The sequence below is a fragment of the Rhinolophus ferrumequinum genome, chromosome 27 (genome assembly GCF_004115265.2).
Source record: "Rhinolophus ferrumequinum isolate MPI-CBG mRhiFer1 chromosome 27, mRhiFer1_v1.p, whole genome shotgun sequence".
Taxonomy (NCBI): Eukaryota; Metazoa; Chordata; class Mammalia; order Chiroptera; family Rhinolophidae; genus Rhinolophus; species Rhinolophus ferrumequinum.
In genome coordinates, this window is record NC_046310.1 from 3,043,776 (window position 1) to 3,063,896 (window position 20,121).

Here is a 20,121-nt window from a genome sequence, read left to right on the forward strand (position 1 = left end):
CTCGCCAACACTCATAAACTATTTGAATTTTGGAGGTGACAGTTGCAAGGACTTGGAAACTAACATCCATCTCAATTCATGACTGTATATACGCCATACTGTGGATACGCCATTTGGACGTATCCACATTTAACTGTCGATGCTGTAGTTCCTCTGGAAGGAATTTCAAGTTCCCAGCATTAAAAGATCCTGATTTCAAAATGGGGAACAGTACTGCCAAAGTAATGCTATCATTGCATTAACACTTTTCTGAATTTGTCGTTTCCGCTTTCAGAAGAAGTCCAGTGCACCTAGTGAGAATAACCTGGTCCTCCTTGGTAGCGGTTCCGGTGATCAAGCCGAGTGGCATCTTGGGCAAGATGACAGTGCCCTCCACGGCAGACACCTCCCTCCGTCCCCCAGGAAGCGGGTCTCCTCTAGTGGCTTAACAGATTCTCTGTTTATCCTGAAAGAGGAAAACAATGACAGACCCCTCAGTGCTGACAACCTGAGCGGGCCGACAGTAGTGGAAAAGCCAGTTCCCACTTCAGGCTTGGATTTCCAGCCAGCTTTGACTGAAGTTTCCCAAACCGAAAAAGGAACAACAGAAAAGAAGGAAACACTAAGCCAGGTTTCAGATGACCTGCTTATCTCTGGCCTCGGGCGACGTCCATCTACTTCTGTTCCTTGGGAGAAAGAAGGGAAAGAAGCCAAGGAGCCTTCAGAGGGTGTTGGACTGCTCCACGAGGTAGTGTCATTGTGTCACATGACATCTGCCTTCCAACGAGACGTAAACATTTCAGAAGAAAACACAAGTGGAAACCAAGCTCCAATCAACAATTAAGAGTCCGTTCTTTGCATCCAAGCTTCTATGGAGACATTTTAAGATTCCATGTAATCGATACAGTAAACAATCATTGTAGGAATGACAACTCTTGCTACTGTCTAAACATTATTTTTCATTTGGAACATCACTCGTTGGTATATATGATCCCTTGATTTTTAAGTATAAAGCTAATTCTTCTACTGTGCTCTTAAACCAGGTACTAGTTTGTACGTCTGTTGAAAGTATATATTGCACATGATTTCTCAGTGTTCGGTGCTTGATGCCACTCATCTTATTTAAACTAGTATGCCTCTGTAACCCTGGCGCATAACCAGTAGCTGCTGTACTAATCTGGTTGAGCATGAACTGATTAAGATATCAAAACTTCTCAGAACTACCCTTGAACTGCTGAAACTGTTGACCCACTAATTGCCTTAATTTTATGCCTATGGTAAACATACTTAAATAATTTATGGAATTACTTGTAAATTCTGCAAGATAAGTTATAAGTGTTCAGTAGAGCAATAATGCTTTTTCTATTCATTGAATCAAAGACAAATTCTTTTTTTTTTTTCTTTTCAGTTAGAAAGCTCCCATTGTGGACACTGCAGCCATGTTTCCCATAAAGTATAAAGGTCCACATTCACCTTTCACTCAGTGAACTATATGAAGTGCTGAATGACAATGTGAAGTTAGTGACTTCTGTTTACAAATGGGACACGCCCCTTTCACAGTCCCTCTGTATGCCTTCACTTTCTAGGAAGCCATCCCCAGAAAGTCTCATGCCACACCAACTGTCCTGATAAAAAAAAAAGTTCCAGTCTTTTTCCCTTAACTAATAATCTAAATGCTTTACGTTAGCTCAGATTTCCCTTTCAAAAGAACTGACTTTCTCCTTTACCAGTTTGAGGTTTGTAGGAAAATTGTGCGGCCCGTACCGTTTGCCGAATGGCCCTGCCCACAGTTTCCCGTTGCTGATGCCTTACGTGGGTGCGGTGCGTTTGTCACAGTTACCGGCCACTCTGCTAGGCTTAGACTTCCCCGAATGCCCTTTTCTGTTCAGGGTCCCATCCAGGAGGCCTCACGGCATCGCTGGGCACGTCTCCTGAGGCGCCTCTCGGCTGTGAGCGTTGCTCAGACTTGCCTTGTTGTTGATGACACTTTCAGGAGTGCCGGTCAGATACAGGGTACGATGCCCCACTGTTAGAATTTGTCTGACATTTTTCTCATGATTACACTGGGATTACGGGTTCGGGGAGGACGATTACAGAAGCGCCACTTTCATCACATCCTCTCGAGGGTACACATTGTCCACATAACGTGTGAGTGTTGATGCTGACCTTGATAACCGAGCTGAGGTCAAGTTCGCCAGGTTTCTCCACTTTCAGGTTGCTCTTTGCCTCCCTTCCCGTGCTGTGGTCTTGGGAGGAGTAGCTGTGCATAGCCCACACTTAAGGGGTGTGCGCGATGCTTCCCTCCTTTCAGGCAGAGGACCTATATACATTAGCTGGGATTCTGCACAGGAGACTTGTCTCTTCTCCCTCAAACTCACTGTGAAACTGAGAAATTCATCGGAGAAGAAACCACGCATTGATTGCTTCAGGGGAGGCTAGATTGACGGGTAGTCAGAAAATAAACGGATGTTATGGATAATTTGTTGTTAGTATGTTCAATATGTAAACTCTATTCATCCCCAGTCATGATTCAGTTTTAAAAGTTGTCATTTTAGGAAAGGGGTTTGAGACACCATTCAAGAACCCCATCAGGACTGTACCCTAAAATATTTACTGAAGGAATTTAATTTTCAGCTAAAAACAAATTCTGGAAGGGGGTTTGTTAAAAACATTGCTTAAAAATATTGACTCAGGTCAGTCTAAATAATTTAAAGAAAATGACTACGTTTTTTTTCTTTTTAAAGTACATTCTAAAATCTAAATGGATATGTTTCATTTGGGACTATTATTCATTCATGTTTATAAAGGAAGACAAATCTTGTTTTCCTCATAAGGATGGACTCTGTATAACAAGGAAAAAAATGTTTGGTTCTTATTTTTGAAACACAAAAGTAAGACTCAAGGTTCTTGTCTAATTAAGTTTTTATATACTCATTAAAAAATTCCATTTTATTATATTGAAGTTTATAATAAAAGGAGTCCATTTATCAGAAGAGCTGTTTTAAATGAGAAGGGAAAACAATCACTCTGGTTGTTCACCTGCTCGGCAAATATTCCTTCATAATTTGTTAAAAGAATGTCAAGCAGCCTTTTAACATGTAGATATTGGAATGAGGTTTTTTTTTTATTTTTCCCTCAGAACTGATAGTCTGAAGAATAAGATAATCATGAATGTAGCATCAGCAAAATTTGGGTTTTAGTCCGTTTGCTTAAGAAGCATCACGGCCTTAGAAAAGTAAGTTGTTCTCTGCCCTTCAGTCACCTCACAAGATGTTTGGCCATGATCCTGGGTTGTGTTGAGGATAGTCAGCCAGTCGCAAGTAGCGTTTCTGTCAGGTGTGTAAAACTGGACTTGTGCCTTATTGAACATGCAAAACAGCTGTTATATTCCCCATTAAGAACTAAACCAAAAACAAAACCTCTACGTGTTATTCTTGGAAAAACTCCAAAGTACTGGTAGCTAGTATTAGTATTTCCATCCATCAAAATGTTGAGTATGCAGAGTGTGCTTTGAGCTAGACTCCCAGTGTTCTGGTGGAGAAAGGGAGAAAGAAGTGAAATTGAGGTGAGTTCTGGAAGAAACACAAGTGTTACCTATTCTCTATTCTGTTCATATTATCTATAATAACTAAACCAAATAGTTTTAAAGCCCCCCTGCTGTTTGAATTTCTTTCTTTCTTTTTTTTTCTTCAAAGAAATAACGCCTGTTCTACAACAGAATTGTATAAATGAGGACGACGTCTGGCTTTGGTACGGAGGCTTTCCTGTGGTCTCTGAACAGCCACGGTTCTCCCCGAACCCACCCGAGTGTTCACTTGTTGCCCTTAGACGTTGTTACCTGTGGTATTTTTGGGTTAAAAGAGTAGTGTGTGAATTTAGGAGTTGTTTCATTAAGTGCAAGTGTTGTTAAGTGGGATATTTTAATGGTTACTACACATTAGCATATTTTAGAAAGGCATCAAAATATACCATGATTGCTTTTCTGATTAAAAATTAATAGCTCATTCATTTAGGAAGTACTTATTTCCTAAATGAAATATGCAAGGTACACTAACTGGGGATGTATGGAATAAAATAATTGACATAGTTCCTGCTGTGAAGGAACCAATTAAAAGGAAAAGGAATTGCAAATCTCTAAATAATAATAATAATAATAATAATAATAATAATAATAATAATAATAATAATAATAATAATAATACGTTTTGCTTAGATGTTATCAGCCCAAGATTCTAAAACCAAGTACCATCTTTTAAAGCTGCTTCATCGAAAGCGTGTTCTGAGTTTGGAACCACAGTGCCATTCTCGGACGTCATTAACTGTATGTCTTTACGTGAAGTGTGTATGATGACGCTGCTCTCTGAGGAGATGCCTCCTTTTAAAGAACAGACTCCGAGGCCCTTGGAGACGCCGCGTCTTCTGGGAACCGGGCAACCCGGTGCCCTCTGACACATGGCGCCCCTTTGAGTACTTAGGGCCGCTGGGCTCAGTGTAGGATCAGTGAGTGGGTGTGTGCGCGTTGTGCGGGTCCAGTTGTGAGGTCTTTATCTTGATGCCATCATTCTCTAGACTCAGTCCCTCCCTTTTCAGATAAAATTGCAATTGCATGGTTGACGGCATTCTCTGCTAATGCCCTAATAACAGGACCCAGGATTGCTACTGAATTCATTATTTCTTAAGGAAAGTGATCAAGAGGAAACTGTGAAGCAGTAGGTCTTCCTTCTCTTCGAGAAAACCTGGATTTTCAGGAAAAGGTTGTTTTCATGAATAAAATTTCTAATGCAAATTCCATTTTGTTTAGCATAAAAGACCTTGACCCTGGGTAGATATTTGTAAATCAGAATATAAATTTAAGCATGTCCAATGAATACCCAAATCTAATTCTCCTCCCACTCCCCACCACCCCAAAGCGCTTCTCAACATAAGAAAGAGTTTTTACAAATCCAATCAGTAGTGATCTCTCGCCTTCCTCGGGCCGCAATTTGTTAGTGTCTGTTTCTTAAAGCTTATTTAAGAGGCAGAATTGTTCTCATCAAGCCAGTTAATATTTTGATTTGGTCAAGATAGGGAATTATGTGTATTTAGGAAGACGCATGCTTTATTTTGAAAATAATAGGATTTGTGCAATATTTTTCTTGCATAATTTAGTTCATGTAAATAAGCACGTCTACTTTCCTAGCAGATACCTTAAGGTCATGTTTCTCAGTATTTGTGTAAAACTGTGTGTAGCAATGTTGTATGTGCGTTTAGAAGAAAAAATAGTCTTTATATTGTTGGCAGAGGAAATGGTTTTGTTTATTTAAAATAATTATGGATATAGCATTATTATATCATAACTAACTGCCTCAGCAACAATAAATATGCAATAAGAAAATCCTGAACTTTAGCCTAGTATGACAGTATTGTTCCTTTAAAAGACATGTATCTAGTGCAACTTGCTGATTCTCCACGTGTGCGTTTAGCAAACACCCTGTCTGCACCACATACATCTAAACGGCATTTGTATGGCGATGACCACATACATAGATTGTAGCATCCTTTGGGATGAATCTTTGGTAAAATTTATAAAGGGCATTGCCAACGCTTCCTGACTGTCTGTAAATTGAGTTAATTTTTGTATAATGTACAATTTGGTTAATCTTACAGCACCTATAGATTTCTACTTTTATTATACTTGAATCAGGCAGAAAAGCCCTGTGGAAAATCTGTAGCTCTGGACGCAGTATGCAAATAAATATACCAAAACAATAAGGGTACTTCCTGAGCAGTAGAGTTAACAGGATGCCTTATATCCAGGAAGCTGTGCTTTTGCAAACCCTACTTTAGTGAAGGAATTTAACATATACAATCGTTGGTCCTGACAGGTTACAGAGTCACCAATGATTACCTCTTTGATATGAGAAACCTCTAAATCTCTTGGTCTCTGTGTAATTTCAGTTCTCAGATGAGAGCCTTGTGGGGGACAGTAACCAATCACCCTCTGGTGGTTTACGTGATGTTGCACGTCAGCTCACCATCCCTCAGGTAGCATCGCTCCCATAGGGTGGTTTTGAGGACCATTTAATAACCAGACACCCAAGACAAGATTTCCTGAATCTGCTCTGATTTATTAGAGCGATGCTCGAGACAGCAAACAGGTACGAACTGCATGAAACCTACAGCTTAAAATGCATAAGCGCTGTTTTACGCAAAGGTACATGAGAAGCTCACCGTTGAACTTTTCCAAAGCTTGTTTCTTTTGCTTTAAATGAGTAACTGTTTAAAAGGACTGAGCTTTTTGCTAGACGTGGTGACGGGTATCTGTAAAAACCTACCCAGCACGGAGACGTGCTTCCTTGTCTTTGCATCCTTGCGGCTACAGTATAAATCATCTCTAAAGTTGAGTACTACTGGGAGAACTTTGTGTGTAAGAGTATTGTTTGGGGAATTTTAAAAAATATGCAAAAATAAATACTGGATGAACTACACATTGCCATAAAGTGCCCAACAATGCAGTTACGAAATAAAATCAGTAGTCATCAAAGCTCAGCATGGTGGTGGCTCTTTTATAATAGGCCAGTTATCCTGTTCATCTTTCTAGGTGAGCGATGCAGGGACCCTGCCATCTCAGATCATCTCCGCTTTGCAGCTGCTGCAGCTTACATGTCCCTGACAGGTCTGCTCAAGAGGTACCCATTCCTTTATGCCCAGCTCTGAAATCATAGGATAGGTGTGTAGATGTCATAAGTGTATCAGAGCAGGGCTATCCAAGTTAAACAACTGTATTTATCGACCTTCCTTTAAGAGTCGAGGACAGAGAGGAAATACAGTAAAGTCTGTGAACAGTGCCCCAGAGACAGGGAGGGGATGATGGTTCCACCTGGAGCAAAAGTCACATTCCTATTGAAATAAGCATATTTCAAGATTGAAGAACAAAATTGTCATTATTTGCATAACGCAGCCTTCAAGGGGACAGTGAGGATGAGCCGTGGTTTTCCTGGGTATGCTGAGTAGAATGAAACCCTGGCTCTAGAAATTATAACTCTACTATTCCTTCATCTTCTTAGTAAAGGTCCCATAGCTCCCCAGCACAATTCCTATTGTCATGGTTACCCCCTTCTATTGTGACCGTCCATCTAAATACCACCTTCCCTAGACCCAGTCTCATGAGCAGCTCTAACAAACATTTAATCTGTGTGCTTTGCCCCTGGCTGTTCTATTAGGAATCAGAGGGGGGAAATTAAGGAAACTAATGTTCACATGTATGAATTAATTTGGTTGCCACACTGACACGGCCAGGCGCCCCTCTTGTGACTCATGCCCTTGAAAGCACAAATTTGTTTTGTTCATCATTGACTCTCCAGTTCTTAGCACGACAGCAGGCTGACCGTAGATGCTTATAACTTGTGTGAAATGGACAGACTACGACGAATTCAAGATGGCAGAACTTCGAAAGGTCAACAGGTATCTCTGTTGACTCGCGCGAGTATGAGAAACAAACCATCCCTTTCTTTGGAAATGGCTTCCTGTTAAATGTTCACATCAGGTGTGCAGAACTGAAAGTGAAAGGTTGGTGTTGAGTTCAGGAACATTACATGTGTCAAACTCACTCTGACATTATGACGGAGGGAAAGAGAGACAAGCAGGTGGCCAGGAGCTTCTTTCTCAAGCTCAGAACCCTGGAGGAAGTTCCTCCTGAGTCATGTCTGCATGAGTTAGGTTTAACTTTCTCAAATTAGAGCATAGCGAGGTAGCATCCTATGTACTTTTAAAAGATGCACAACCAAAGGATAATTTAAATAGTTGGCCCCTCCTGATTTATTGGCTGGGTAAATGTGAAACTTATTCAAGCACGATCTCTTTCTTTACATGTTGTCTGTTAGTGAAGTGCAGCTTTAACTGTAGAGACCATTAGGTATTTTAAGGTTTAAACTGAATAATATATACAAGCAACTGACATTTGTTTTGTCCCAGTGATTACACATTTATTTAATGATTTTAAATACGTTAGCATAGCAGGAAGGAATTTCGAGGTCATTTAAAGCTTATTTGTGTTGAAATTATTTGATAGAATCCCAGCCAAGTTTGACCCGTGGCCCACTGTAACGCAGGTCATGGTCTCATTTTGATACTGTAGATAATTGGAATGGCCCAGCCAGCAATGTTGGAATTTCAGCCTCATTAGTTGCATCTTATTTTGTGATTTGTCCCGGGTACCCTTGCTTGCAGGCTGGACTTGTTTTTTTTTAACCTTTCTCATGCTGTCACATTTTAAATGTCAGCAGACCTGTGTTTATATAATTGGCTTCTCCCTTCCTTCTCCACCCATCGCTACCTCCCTCCACACGAGAACATTCTTTCTGGAGCTCTGCTCTCTTTCCCTGGACAGCCACACAATCTCCTCTTGGAAACATCCGTGTTCCGTGTTCCCTGCATCTTCTCTACCAGCACCATTGCTCCCTCCAGGTAAGCTTTCAGATGACACGTTTGATTTCAATGAAGTGTGTTGTACTTGGCACCAAATGCAAGACATTTGGTGATTTTTTTTTTTTTTATTAAGTGAACTGAATAATTCTGCCATTTAGAATGAATGTAAGGGAAACATATATACTGGCTTTAAAATCAGACTTGTATGTTCCAGTTATGTTTTAATGATTTAAAAAAAAGGACATGCATTTTGAACAGCCTCGTGGGGTTTGGGGAGTGCCAAAAACCTTGGAGGTCTGAGCATGTGTGAAACTGTCAGCCAAAGAATGACATGGGGGTGGGCGTGGGAGTGGGGCTGGAGGAAGAGACTGGTCAGAGAGCATCGGATGCCTGCATTTAATTTAACTTTAGTGATCAATACAGAGAAGGTGCGAGTTGCAGAATTTAGGGACGATGCCCAGGAGTCCGAGCTAGCTCCGTTTGCTTCCTTTTTTCAGGTGGAAGAGGTAGCAAGAGAAAGATCAAGGAATATACTCTAGACTCAGAACGGAAAACTCTGTGCTGACAAGTGAGTGGTATTGAGCAGGTAAATGTTAGATCACGTTTCCTCTTCACAGGCCACAAGGGCGATTATGCTGATACACGAGAAAGTTCACGGGGACGCACACTGAGGGGGTGGGGACTAGCTAAGTCTGCCTACGGTTGTGTCCACGAACATGACAGCTTCTCGCTGGACAGATTTTCACCATCCACACACCTATCCGGTCACTAGTCAGCTACATGTGCCCAGCTGTCATGGGGACTCCTGGAGCAGCAAGGCTCATGTCTGCACGTGCTAGGATTGGGCCACCCTTATGAGCAGGTGGAGAGTTTTGCATGTGCTTGGGAAGGTGGTCTAGAACAGAGCAAAGGACCCTGAGGAGAGGTGAGTGTGACAGTGGGACAGGCCTAACGCCTTAAGACTGAAACGTTCTGGAAAGTGCCAGGTGTTGCAGGAGCTGTTACCCTGTAATTGCTTGTTACCGGACAACCCAGCTCTAGGTTGCATTTGGGGGAACAGTGCCGATCTGTGCGGCCACTGCTGGCTGAGGGACATTTGTAGAACACAGGAGAGCGTCCCCAACTCCCTTCTCTAGCAGTGGCCTCTGGGAGTTGGGCCAACAGGGAAGGAGGGGTTGATGGAAGCTGCCACCAGCCACCACCACCCCTGTGAAGGTCAACACATCCCAGGGAATTAAGGGGACTTCCACAATTTAAGGTTTTCACCCAGGGACTGGTTTTTAAAGCAGCTTTCCTCAGGCAGATACTGCCGAATATATTTGATGGATGTTGTCCCAGGTTTCTAGGTACCAAATCACAGAAGAACAGGCTTAAATTGGAAACATGCATTTTTGTCATCACTGTTGAATGCAGTGCACAGCAGGGAGAGCTGCACTTTTGCTGGGGGCAGGGTGACGTGTGGAAGGTCATATTCAATAGCTCCAGAATTAAGGGAAGTTTCCTGATTGGGATCATACCCCGTGTTGCATAAAACCACATGCAGTTAGCTGTCTAATCATCATCAAAAGGGTAACGTAAACCAGGACACACAGGTCCATCTTTCTTGCTGGTGATGGTCATGATTCCTTAACGAAAGAGGCTTAAGGAGAAATCCTAAAAGATTTTGCAACAGAAGTCACTTCTGGGAAGCAAAACTTTTTTTTTTTTTTTTAAATTCTTATCAGTTGTTTGGGGGATTGAGAGAGCTGCGATCTTTTGATTGATTTTCTGATAATTTTATTGAGAACCTGGGAGTGGTCTGGACGTTCAGGTTGGTCTTACAGATGAAGTGATCTCTTCCATCGGCTGGGACGGCCGTTACAGGGGACAGTTCTGAGCCATGGGAATGATAGGAAAACCTAATTGTGCTCCGCACCAAACCTGCTTCTTCTGCAAATACATGAGTGGATGGGAAGGAAGCCGGGAGGGTTGCTTACCCACACGGATTGTTCGGCAGGTAGAATAGGAGGCAGGACACAATGGTACCTCTGGTTGCCACGTGTCCTGACTCCACCTTGTCTGAAAAATAACGAGATGCTACACATTGTGTTACCTCCGGTTGAACGTGTTGTGTCACCCACAGTTGAATGTTTTGCACTACTAATGATCAGAAGATGCCCAGACGGTGTGATACGAGTCCCATTTTTCAGGCGAAGTTCACGTCACCTGGCTGGGGCAGATCCGAAACTGAGACCTATGTTTCTTGGTCTCCAAAGGCTCTTAAAATGAGGATAAAAGTTTTTCTTTCAAAGAGCTGTTGTGAGACACAAGGTCCATGGTGTACGTATCAGGCTAAACAGTCCTGGCCCTTGGTTCCCCACAGGAGCCCTCATTAGCCTCACAGGAAGACAACCATCATTGCAGTGATGCCTCTGGTTCTGCGTCTGCACTGCTGCAGCTCTTCTTCACTGCTGACCACTAATGCTAACGGCCCATAATAACAACACTTACGCTGCCCGGGGCTGGACGCTGGGACCATAGCTATCTGCATCTCACATGAGACGATCTGCTAAGCTGGCCATTTAAGGAAGTGAAATAGGGTCGTGTTCCTCACTGATCTAAGGTACAGTCGTTTGTCATTTCCTGCTTCTCTTTGCACTCACTGTGACTGCAGAGACCACGTGAGACGCTACGTGAAGAAGCCTCCCTGTCACTCCTTGTAAACACACACCAGATGTGGCTTTGCCATTGGCTGTGCGGCCAGAGTTCCCCAGGTGCAGGAAGTCGGCTGGCTGTGTCCACTTTACACCCCTGCCCCACAGCCTGCAAACAGCTGTGCTGGAGGGACTGCCGCCCTCAGCGCCACCCACTGCCGTGCCAGGTTTCATGGATCCTCACCCTTATTTCCCACTCTGAGAGAAATCAGGCACACATTTGTCATATCAGTAGTGTACTAATTATTGTCACCAAGTAGATGAATACTGCATCGTCCACTGGTTTCCAGAGCAACAGGTTTGGTAACAAAGAAATTAGAACTGAGCAGTGCTGTCTGTTGCCACGATCACTCGGTTGCCTTGCCGGTGTGAATAATTGTGTCACTTCCCCATTGCTGCATAACCAACGCCCTAAACCTTAGTGATGTCACACAACGAATTGTTTCTTCTCATCGGATTCTGTGGCTGGATTGGGTTGTTCCTTCCTGTCTTACATGTTCACTCTAAGTGACCTCCTTATGTGTTTGGAGTGTCCACAGGGAATCATTCATTAATTCACCCCTGCATGTATTCATTCATGCATAAGTCTGAACACACATTCCTCTGCAAAGCCCTAAAATAGCCACTGGGAGAGGGTGAACCGCCAGATTGATTAGAGAGCTTTTCTAAACTTAAGGTGCTACCATGGACAGCTCTCTTTTTCTTCAGACCTGAGCTGATCCCATCAGAATCAACTTCTCTGTGACTTCTCTCTTCCTTCCTCTCTTTCTTTCTTCCTCTCTTTCTTTCTTCCTTCCTTCCTTTCTTTCTTTCTTTCTTTCTTTCTTTCTTTCTTTCTTTCTTTCTTTCTTTCTTTCTTTCTTTCTTTCTTTCTTTTAATTTGTTGTTTTTCAAACTCAGCTGTTTTTTTCTTCTTCTAAGGAATGGCTCTTCTTGTCCTTCCCACATGAACCTCTGTTAAGGAGTTGTAACTAATAGGATGCAAAAGTAAAGAACATGTCTCATAGCAGAGTCCACGTGTAGACATCAGAGACACCATGCTTTTGAACTAACACTCAGAGCAATATTAGCAATTCCAGGAAGCCAGAGGTGAAGACCTTATAGCCAGGAGACAGGACAGGGACAGTTTAGTAGCCAGAACTTCCAACGACATCCCACAAAGTCTTGGGCACTTTGGGATTTGGTTGGTGGCAGGTACAAATTTGAGCAACATTCATTCATTATTTGTTCACTGATGCAGGAAATATTTATTGTGTTTTCACTATGGGTTAGGCCTTTTCTAGGTGAGGGATATGACGGTGAAAGAAACAAAGCCCTTGTCCTCACGTCACTTAAATTCTAGTCGGGGGAAATGGTGAACAACAAAAACAATATGTGATTTGTCAAGTAGTGTGGAAAAAATAAGCAGATGAGGGGAAACCAGCAAACGAGACTGACAGGGGCTGGACAGTGGGATAAAAGGAAAACCAAGACGGAATAGTGTCCCATTGGGTGGAAAGTATTTCAGGAAAGGAGTGATGGCTGTTTCAGATACAGCCGAGGCCTAAGGACGGGCCATTAGGTTTGGCAATGTGGAGGTCAGAAGTGACTCTGACAGGACCTGTTTCATGGAATGGTGCAAAGAAATGCCCAATTAGTTTGAGTTCAAGAGAGAATGCGAGGAGAGGAAGGAGAGATGGAGAATACAGGAGACTCTTTTGTGGTGGTTTTGCTGAAAGGCGTCCTGATGAATAGATGGTAAGTGGTGGGAGGTGTGGGCCTTGGGGGAGACTCCTGTGTGACAGGAAATACGATGGCATGTTCGCTGTAACTGGAAATGAGCCAGTCCAGTGGGAAGCCGATGGTGTGGAAGAGAGGGGCGGGTACAGTCTCTGGGGAGACGTCCTTGAGTCGTTCAGAAGGAAGGGCTGCTCTAGAACAGAGTTAAAAATTCACGTCATTGAGGGAGAAGGTGAGGGGATTAGAAAGCACAATCGGTAGCCAGAAGATGGCCACGGGGATACGGAAGTCAGTTTGGGGAATGTAATCAATAATGTTGTAAAGGTTTTGTACAGTCAGATGGGCACTTGTCTTATTAGGGAGATCACTTCATGGACGGTGTAGATGCCTGACCACTGCACTGAATAATAATGAATGTCAACTATAATTATATATATATATATATATATATACATATATATATATATGTATGTATAGATATAGTCACAGGAAATGGAGCATAGTATAAGGAATAGAGTCAATGGAAATGTAACAGCTGTATGTGATGTCAGAGGGGTAGGAGATTGGGGGAGAGGTGTTATCACTTTGTGAGGGGTGTAAATGTCTAACTATTACATTACTTTGTACACCTGAAGCTAATAATAATAATAATAAATTCACGTCATTAACTTTTTTGAGTATATATCAAAAAATATATGCACATTTAAATTTTTTGTTTATATGCTACTTTAATAGCTACATACCTGCATATATGTTATATGCATTTCAAAACATATATAAAATTCTAACCAAACATTTGGAGAAAAATATATGTAACTAGGAGGCCCAGAATCTTCTCTCCTGACCCTGTAGATAGTCTTATATACACACCCAGAAGTGCATATACCTCGGTTTGGGGTTCTTACATTTAGAGAATGTCACTGTTTGATCCCAATTTATCAAAAAGCACTGGAAAGGAAGAGCTTGGTCTTTTAGATTTGAGAATTGGAGTTTTCCTCTTATCTTGTTTTCTGTCTAGGGAAGTGTTTTGACCTTAAGCAACCCCTTATAAAGAGCAATGACTAAATGTAACACTCGAGATAGGTCAGTTAAGAGATTTAATTCATAAGAAATTTCTCCAGATCCTCATAGAGGTTACTTTTGTCACATATAATGTCACAAAATGCAGAATATACTCAGAAAGGAGAACAATCACATCTCAATTTTTCACTTGTTGACTTTAGTTCTCTTTATAACCACAGGCCATTCCTGAGGCTTTCTCACATCCGTGACCAAAGGACAAAGTATACATCTCATCATAGGTGTACAACTAAAACCTTTTACCACTTGATAGGAAGATTGAGAAATGTATGCTATTTTTTTCTGTAGTTTCTGTGTTAATAATAATAAAAAAAAAAGTGCAGTGGCCAGGTAGTGGGTAACCTAGAAAGGTATCCCCAGGTTGCCAGAAGTAAAGAGTATAAATGACAGGCACTGGGTTTTCCCGGGAGACGCTGACCTCTGGGACATGACTTTGCTAATGGTGAGGCTGAAATTACTGTCACTAAAACATTGTTCTGTGGTTGGCTAATTGAATAGAATAAAACAATGGTGTGAATTGAACTGACAAAAGCCTTAGAGGTGGCCCAGGTGTCCCCCCAAGGTGTCGCTGCGATTCCAGTTGGAGGGTACTGTGCCTGGGTGTCGGGAAAGCACTCTGGCCAGCCACCACGCTCACAGTGTGGCTCTCTTTCTCGGAGGCAGGAGGCTCCTAACCCAGTCTCTCCATCGCAGGCGGCAGTGCCCGGCTCCACATCTCCACTCAAGGACCTTCGTTCTCCTGCCAGCTCGGGCTGTAGGTTCCCTGAGTGGCCCTTTTGTTGGAGTTGACAGTAGAAGCAACAACTTCCAGGGCAAGGACCAAAAAGGCCACTGTCACTGAGCCAGCGACAGTGAAAATGTCAGTGATCCAGCCACCTGCCAACAGGCAGGATTGAAATAATGGTGATGTGAATGGACAGAGCAAAGAGAAAGGTGCAGCACAGCCGAGCTGCCCTGGCATGACAACCAAGCCACGCTGGTGCCACTCAGCCCCGAGCAAAGACCAAGTATTAAAGGGAAGTCAGACTTGCGCACTCCCAGATCATGAGAAAACGACTGCCTTGCACTTATGGTGCAGTGTCACACAGTGTGGCATGAATTACCTACTGTGTACTCTGTGCCTTACTCTCAGGGGCTGAGATCTTCCATGTGACATCAAGAGCAGGAGAGGACCCCACACATGTGTTTGTAAAACAGTTCTATCTCTATAGAAACATGTTCTTCACAACCTGGTGCCTCCGTTGCCAAAAGTCCTAACTTGGGACTAAAAGAAGATGGTTTTACAGCCCTTTTGGGGAAAGGAAGCAAATTAAATGAGTTGTGTCTTGTGGGAAAGAGCTCGAGACTCTCTCTTCTGTCATCACTTTGATGTGGATTCAATGTGACAACTGAGTGGCTATAAAAACACATGAGCTTGATGCTACACCAACATCTGGAAACAGAACAAAGCAGGTGGAGTGCTGTCGGGAGGAGCTGGATCTGGGACTATCAGGGTGGTACTTGTACAATTTGTTTATTGTGGATCCCACGGTGTTTGTTTGCCAAGCACCTTTTGGCAGTGGGTGACATGAAACACTGACTTAGTTGCCCAGAAATATTAAAAGATAGGACTCAGTCTCTATTTGAATTTTTAAACTGGTTTTCAAAGAAATATTTCATCAGAGAAAAAGCAGGAGTAACCTAGTTGATTGTCTCATTTGGCTTTCTCTGTGACGTATCCCCCATTACCTAACCAACCTGCTGTGACAAATGGGATCTTTGTTTACCATCCTAGGAAATTTTAAGTATTTTCACTCTTTTTAGTTTTTGTTCCCTATATAATGGTTTAAACTATTATATAATTACTATGATACTCTATCTCTTCGTCATCTTGCCTTGGAAACACTCACTCTGAGCTCAGATGTTTTTGTTACTTTGTTCACTTACTCAACAATACTTATTGACCATCTACTATAACGTTTCAGTGAGTTAGGAAATAAAAATGCAAGGATAAATCCAAGTTTGGAAACTGGAGCTCAGATTCTGGGGATGGGAAAAGAGGAGGACACACACACAGAACCAGAATACATTATAAATCCATGTTGTGCAGTGTCATTGAGAGGGTTGGAGGTGGGCAGTTTAAATGCCTCAGTGTACCACTTGATTACAGCTTACATTCCCCCTCCGAACTGTGAGTCTGAAACTAGTTTGTGTGTGTGTGTTACGTGAGCAGCTAAGTAAGACCAGTATGTACTATTTTGAAATTAGCAATTAATATAAAAATTAAAGATGTGTTTTTTAAAACTGGCCATGATGTTTATCGTCCCTCTGTATAGCTAAAGCAAAGTGGGGACATCTCTTTAACTTTGATCCCATAAATTACAAAACGAAAGCGAAAGGAGAGGAATACTCCATATTTGAGATGGAGGAGAGCGCCTCCGACAATTGGCTGTTGTCACCAGTAGGCCTTCAGCTTGGTGGATGGTAAAAACCTCCCTCACTGACCTGCGTCCTTGAGCTGTCTGATGATCAGTGAATTGCTAGAAACAGCCGTTTCCATGTAATGCTAGCTATGTGCCAGAATTCGGTCTTTAAAATGCATATCGCTGCAGCAGCCAGTTTTCGACCATAAATAACACTGTCCACTTTGCAGTTGTAAGGGGGAGACGGTGTTGAAAAGAGGACTCAGGAAGGACGGTGTTGAAAAGAGGACTCAGGAAGGCTCCGCACAGCGAGGGGTCCTTCAGCCTGGTGCTCCATTTACAGATGGAGGTAAAGAACCGGTGGGCGTGGGAGCGCGGGCTCCTCCCCCAGCAGGCCCCGCCCACGTCCTCACCTGCTGCTCCCAGAAGTCACTCGCTGGGCCTGCTGAGAACAGAACGTGGAAAAGGAGGGGTGCGACGTGAAGTTCTTATTAATTCTCACCAAGTCCTTACAATTCCTCAGGATGGACTGAGGGTGGAAGTAACGGGCTGAGATGGGACAGGTCAGGTGGCCCTGCAAGGTAGGGTCCTGGGAACCTTCTAATGGGATTTGGGCCCCATCGTAGGGGCTGAAATGGCGACTGTGGAAATTTGGGGTGGATACGTGGGAGGTAGATGAGAAAAAGGACCTGGACCTGGCATGAGGCTACATCTTCGGGATTCTAGCTCTGGTTAAAACCATCAGCCTCTTCCCGACATCAGCCCAGGCTCGTGGCCAGTTACTGAGTCCTGCGTCCCCTCTTTTAGACCCTCTCCCACTTTATCTGCACGCTGCAGGGCCTCCCCACGGAAGCCCCTGTGACGGCCGGGGTCTCTGACACAGCCATGCCCAGCGCCCCGCACACACCTGAGAACAGCTGAGATGTCCTGCTCACATGTAGTATATGCTCGATGTGCTGCCATCGCTCCGCGTGGCTTCAGCCGCTTTCTACGCCTCCCCTCAGACGTTTGGGAGTGGGTGTCTGTGTTCGCTGGAACTTCCCCGCAGGACAGTAGCAGTGTTTTGCACAAAGTGGCCCATCAGTTGTCACTGACTCACGCACTTGTACGGCTCAGTACTGTTTGGTGCACGACTACATCCTCTTCAGAGGAGTTGTGAAATTCACTCCCTCAGCACATGTTTACTGAATGCCTTCAAAGCTTCGGGCAGCGTATTAGGTCCTGGACGTTGGGAATTCCAAGGCATAGTCATTGTCTTTTTATAAAAAGTCCCTCTTTAGCGGTGGTGCCTGGGGGTGGGCGTGGCTAGATTAAACAGCCGCAGCTCCCTGGCAGAGGTGTTAGGGTAGGGGTGAGTACGGAGGGGGGAACGCCAAGAAGGAAGGGGGCCTTGCTGACAGCCTTAATTTTCTCCACGGAAGTTGCTGGGAGAATGAGGTAAAGAAAGGCGTTGAAGGCAGAAGGTGGCACCATGATGCAGTGGCAGGAGGACCACGTGGCTGTGGTGCCACCTCCCGTCGTCTGAGCTCGTTGTTAGGAGGGGCCTGTGCTTGGCGTCATGAATGGAGCCATAGAATGGGGAGCAGCCGCTCACTCGTCTGAAAGAGTTTCCCCAGCCCAGGCGTGAACCCACCTGGATGCCGTTCCAGGAAGCTCTGTTTCCTCCCCTTAGTGGAGGGGTGGGGGTGGGGGGCAGAGTCACAGGAGGGTGTTCTCTGCTGGTCCTTCCCTTGTTCTTATGACCTATGTCTCTTCCTAGAAACATATCAGCTTCCTGTTTTCTAGTTCTCTTTCTATTTAGTTCTCTTTCTATTTAGTTCTTTTTCTATTCAAGCATCCTCCACTAACTAACCTGGATTTTGTAAGACACAAAAGGATTTGAGTTCCTTACATCTCGCCTCTACCATGGTCTATCAATTTTAGAAGGCACTTGCTAAGGTCAATTGATTTTAAACATAATTTCAAAAGCAGAGGACTTCAGAAAATGAGTTAAAAAGGCAGAGTGACTTTTGAGATTTAATGATACTAAAATCACATGACTGCTAGCAGCTAAATGCAGATTGGATCCTGGATCCAAAAAAAAATATATATATATCTATAAAGGACATTATTGGGACAAAGGATATTACTGGGAAATCTGAACATAAATAGTATATGAGATGATAAATTTTTGGATACCAGCATTGTGATTTTAAAAGGAAGTCCTTTTTTTTAGAAGATACTTGCTGAAATATTTAGCGGTAAAGTGTTAGAATGTCTACAACCTACTTTCTAAAGTCACAGCAAAAAATGTGTGTATATATATATATATATATATATATGGAGAGAGAGAGAGAGAGAGAGAGAGAAGCAAGGTAGCAAAGTGTTAAAAACTTGGAGAAGCTGGGTGAAGGCTATATGTGTGTTTATTGTACTATTTATTTTTTTCTGATTTTCTTTAGTTTTCAATTTTTAAAAAAAAAAAGTTGCAAAAGTAGTAATTTTAAACATGATCATTTTAATGACAAGGATTCCTCTAACCTCCAAATGTGCAGGTCTTGCCACTTCTGCTAGCCCTTCCTCGCTATCCCAGACCTTGCTGATGCTTCTCCCCGCTCTGCTTTTATTGCCCTGTCCATCTTGTTTCCATTCATGGTCTTATTGCCCCTGCTGGACTCTGAGATACTCATGGTCACATCCTCTGGTGTTTCCTCAGATGTTCGGCCCTGACCCTGCCCACCTGTGCCCAGCCCGGTGCCAGGCACACAGTGGCCACACATGGACATTCTCCTGACCTACTGGCATCTTCGTTCTTAACCCAAACGCCATACCTTGGCTCTTTTCGCACTCAGATTTCTTTCTTCTTTCCGACTGTCTGCAGTGGGTCAGAGCTGCTATTAATTTATTCTCACATTATGTCCGAAAAACGGTGCCAAATCCCTGACACCCTCGTGGCTTATCGCACAGCCCCTTGGCACACGTAGTCTAGTCGGTGTCGTTGTACTTATCGCCTCCAAATCAAAACCAGTTGCCAAAGTAATGAAGGTCCCTTGGTTTGTGTTGACTTAATCCATGTCAGAAGAGCTTTCGGAGCATAGAAGGATAATTTGACCAGCAAGAGGAAAGCCATAAAAATGATCAAAAAGCCAACAGATATGCTGAGAACACCAAGCTTATTTTACTGAAGATTTATGACCAACTTATCAGAAAATTATTTGGTCCAAGTCTCCATTCAAACAAGTCCCTCAGTAATTCAGCAGAGATTCCAGCCTCTGCAAAAAACAGCCTCCTATAATGAGATACCCTGGCAACCCCTAACTTGCAGCACATGTAGTCTAATTTTCAACAGTTGTGGACTGCAGTAAATCCAGCTTTTGAATAACCCATTCCACTTCTACCTCAGACCTGCATTACATTACCCGAGCACGAAGGGCCCAGGGCATCGTCCCCTCTGACATACATGCGTTTTATTAATCAAATCGAGCTTAAATGTTAGACATCCCCCACAGGGCAGCTGTGCCAACTCTGCGGTGTCCCAGCAGCAGTGAATGCCACACTGCCGGGCCCTGCCACATGACACCAGCTGTGCCCCCGCCCCAGCTCTTGGATCCCAGAGGTTGGATTTTATTGACCAAACTCAAATTGGCTTTCCCTCATGTAGGTGATAAAGTGTGGCATCTAGCCACCCATGTCAAATCTATCACTTTAACTTTGACAGCTTGTCATTGGAGAACTTGTTTATAGAATCTATTGTGCCATTTACTCTATTCTTATTTTAAAAAGCAAACAGAGAAAGAAAAACCCTTTCTCCCAGCGTTTCATTGATGAATGTCTCTCTTCGGCCCCGTCTCTTAAATAACCTC

At 43.3% G+C, this 20,121-nt stretch overlaps 2 protein-coding genes across 7 annotated transcripts in view; one reads left to right on the forward strand and one right to left on the reverse strand.

Annotated features, from left to right (window-relative positions):
• The window catches only part of DENND1B (DENN domain containing 1B), a 182,410-nt gene extending 175,914 nt beyond the window's left edge, over nucleotides 1-6,496 (forward strand). For 5 of the 6 annotated variants that reach the window (XM_033099523.1, XM_033099527.1, XM_033099524.1 and 2 more), the window contains one exon: nucleotides 275-6,496. In XM_033099523.1, coding sequence (XP_032955414.1) covers nucleotides 275-823 — 549 coding nt within the window. In that variant the 3' untranslated portion in view covers nucleotides 824-6,496. The remainder of the gene's footprint in view (nucleotides 1-274) is intronic. The other variant, XM_033099525.1, reaches the window with a different exon arrangement.
• Nucleotides 6,497-14,547: 8,051 nt separating this feature from the next.
• Nucleotides 14,548-20,121, reverse strand: part of CRB1 (crumbs cell polarity complex component 1) — an 83,171-nt gene continuing 77,597 nt past the window's right edge. Inside the window, 1 exon segment of the mRNA XM_033099359.1 lies at nucleotides 14,548-14,753. Within this exon segment, the coding sequence (XP_032955250.1) occupies nucleotides 14,548-14,753 (206 nt within the window).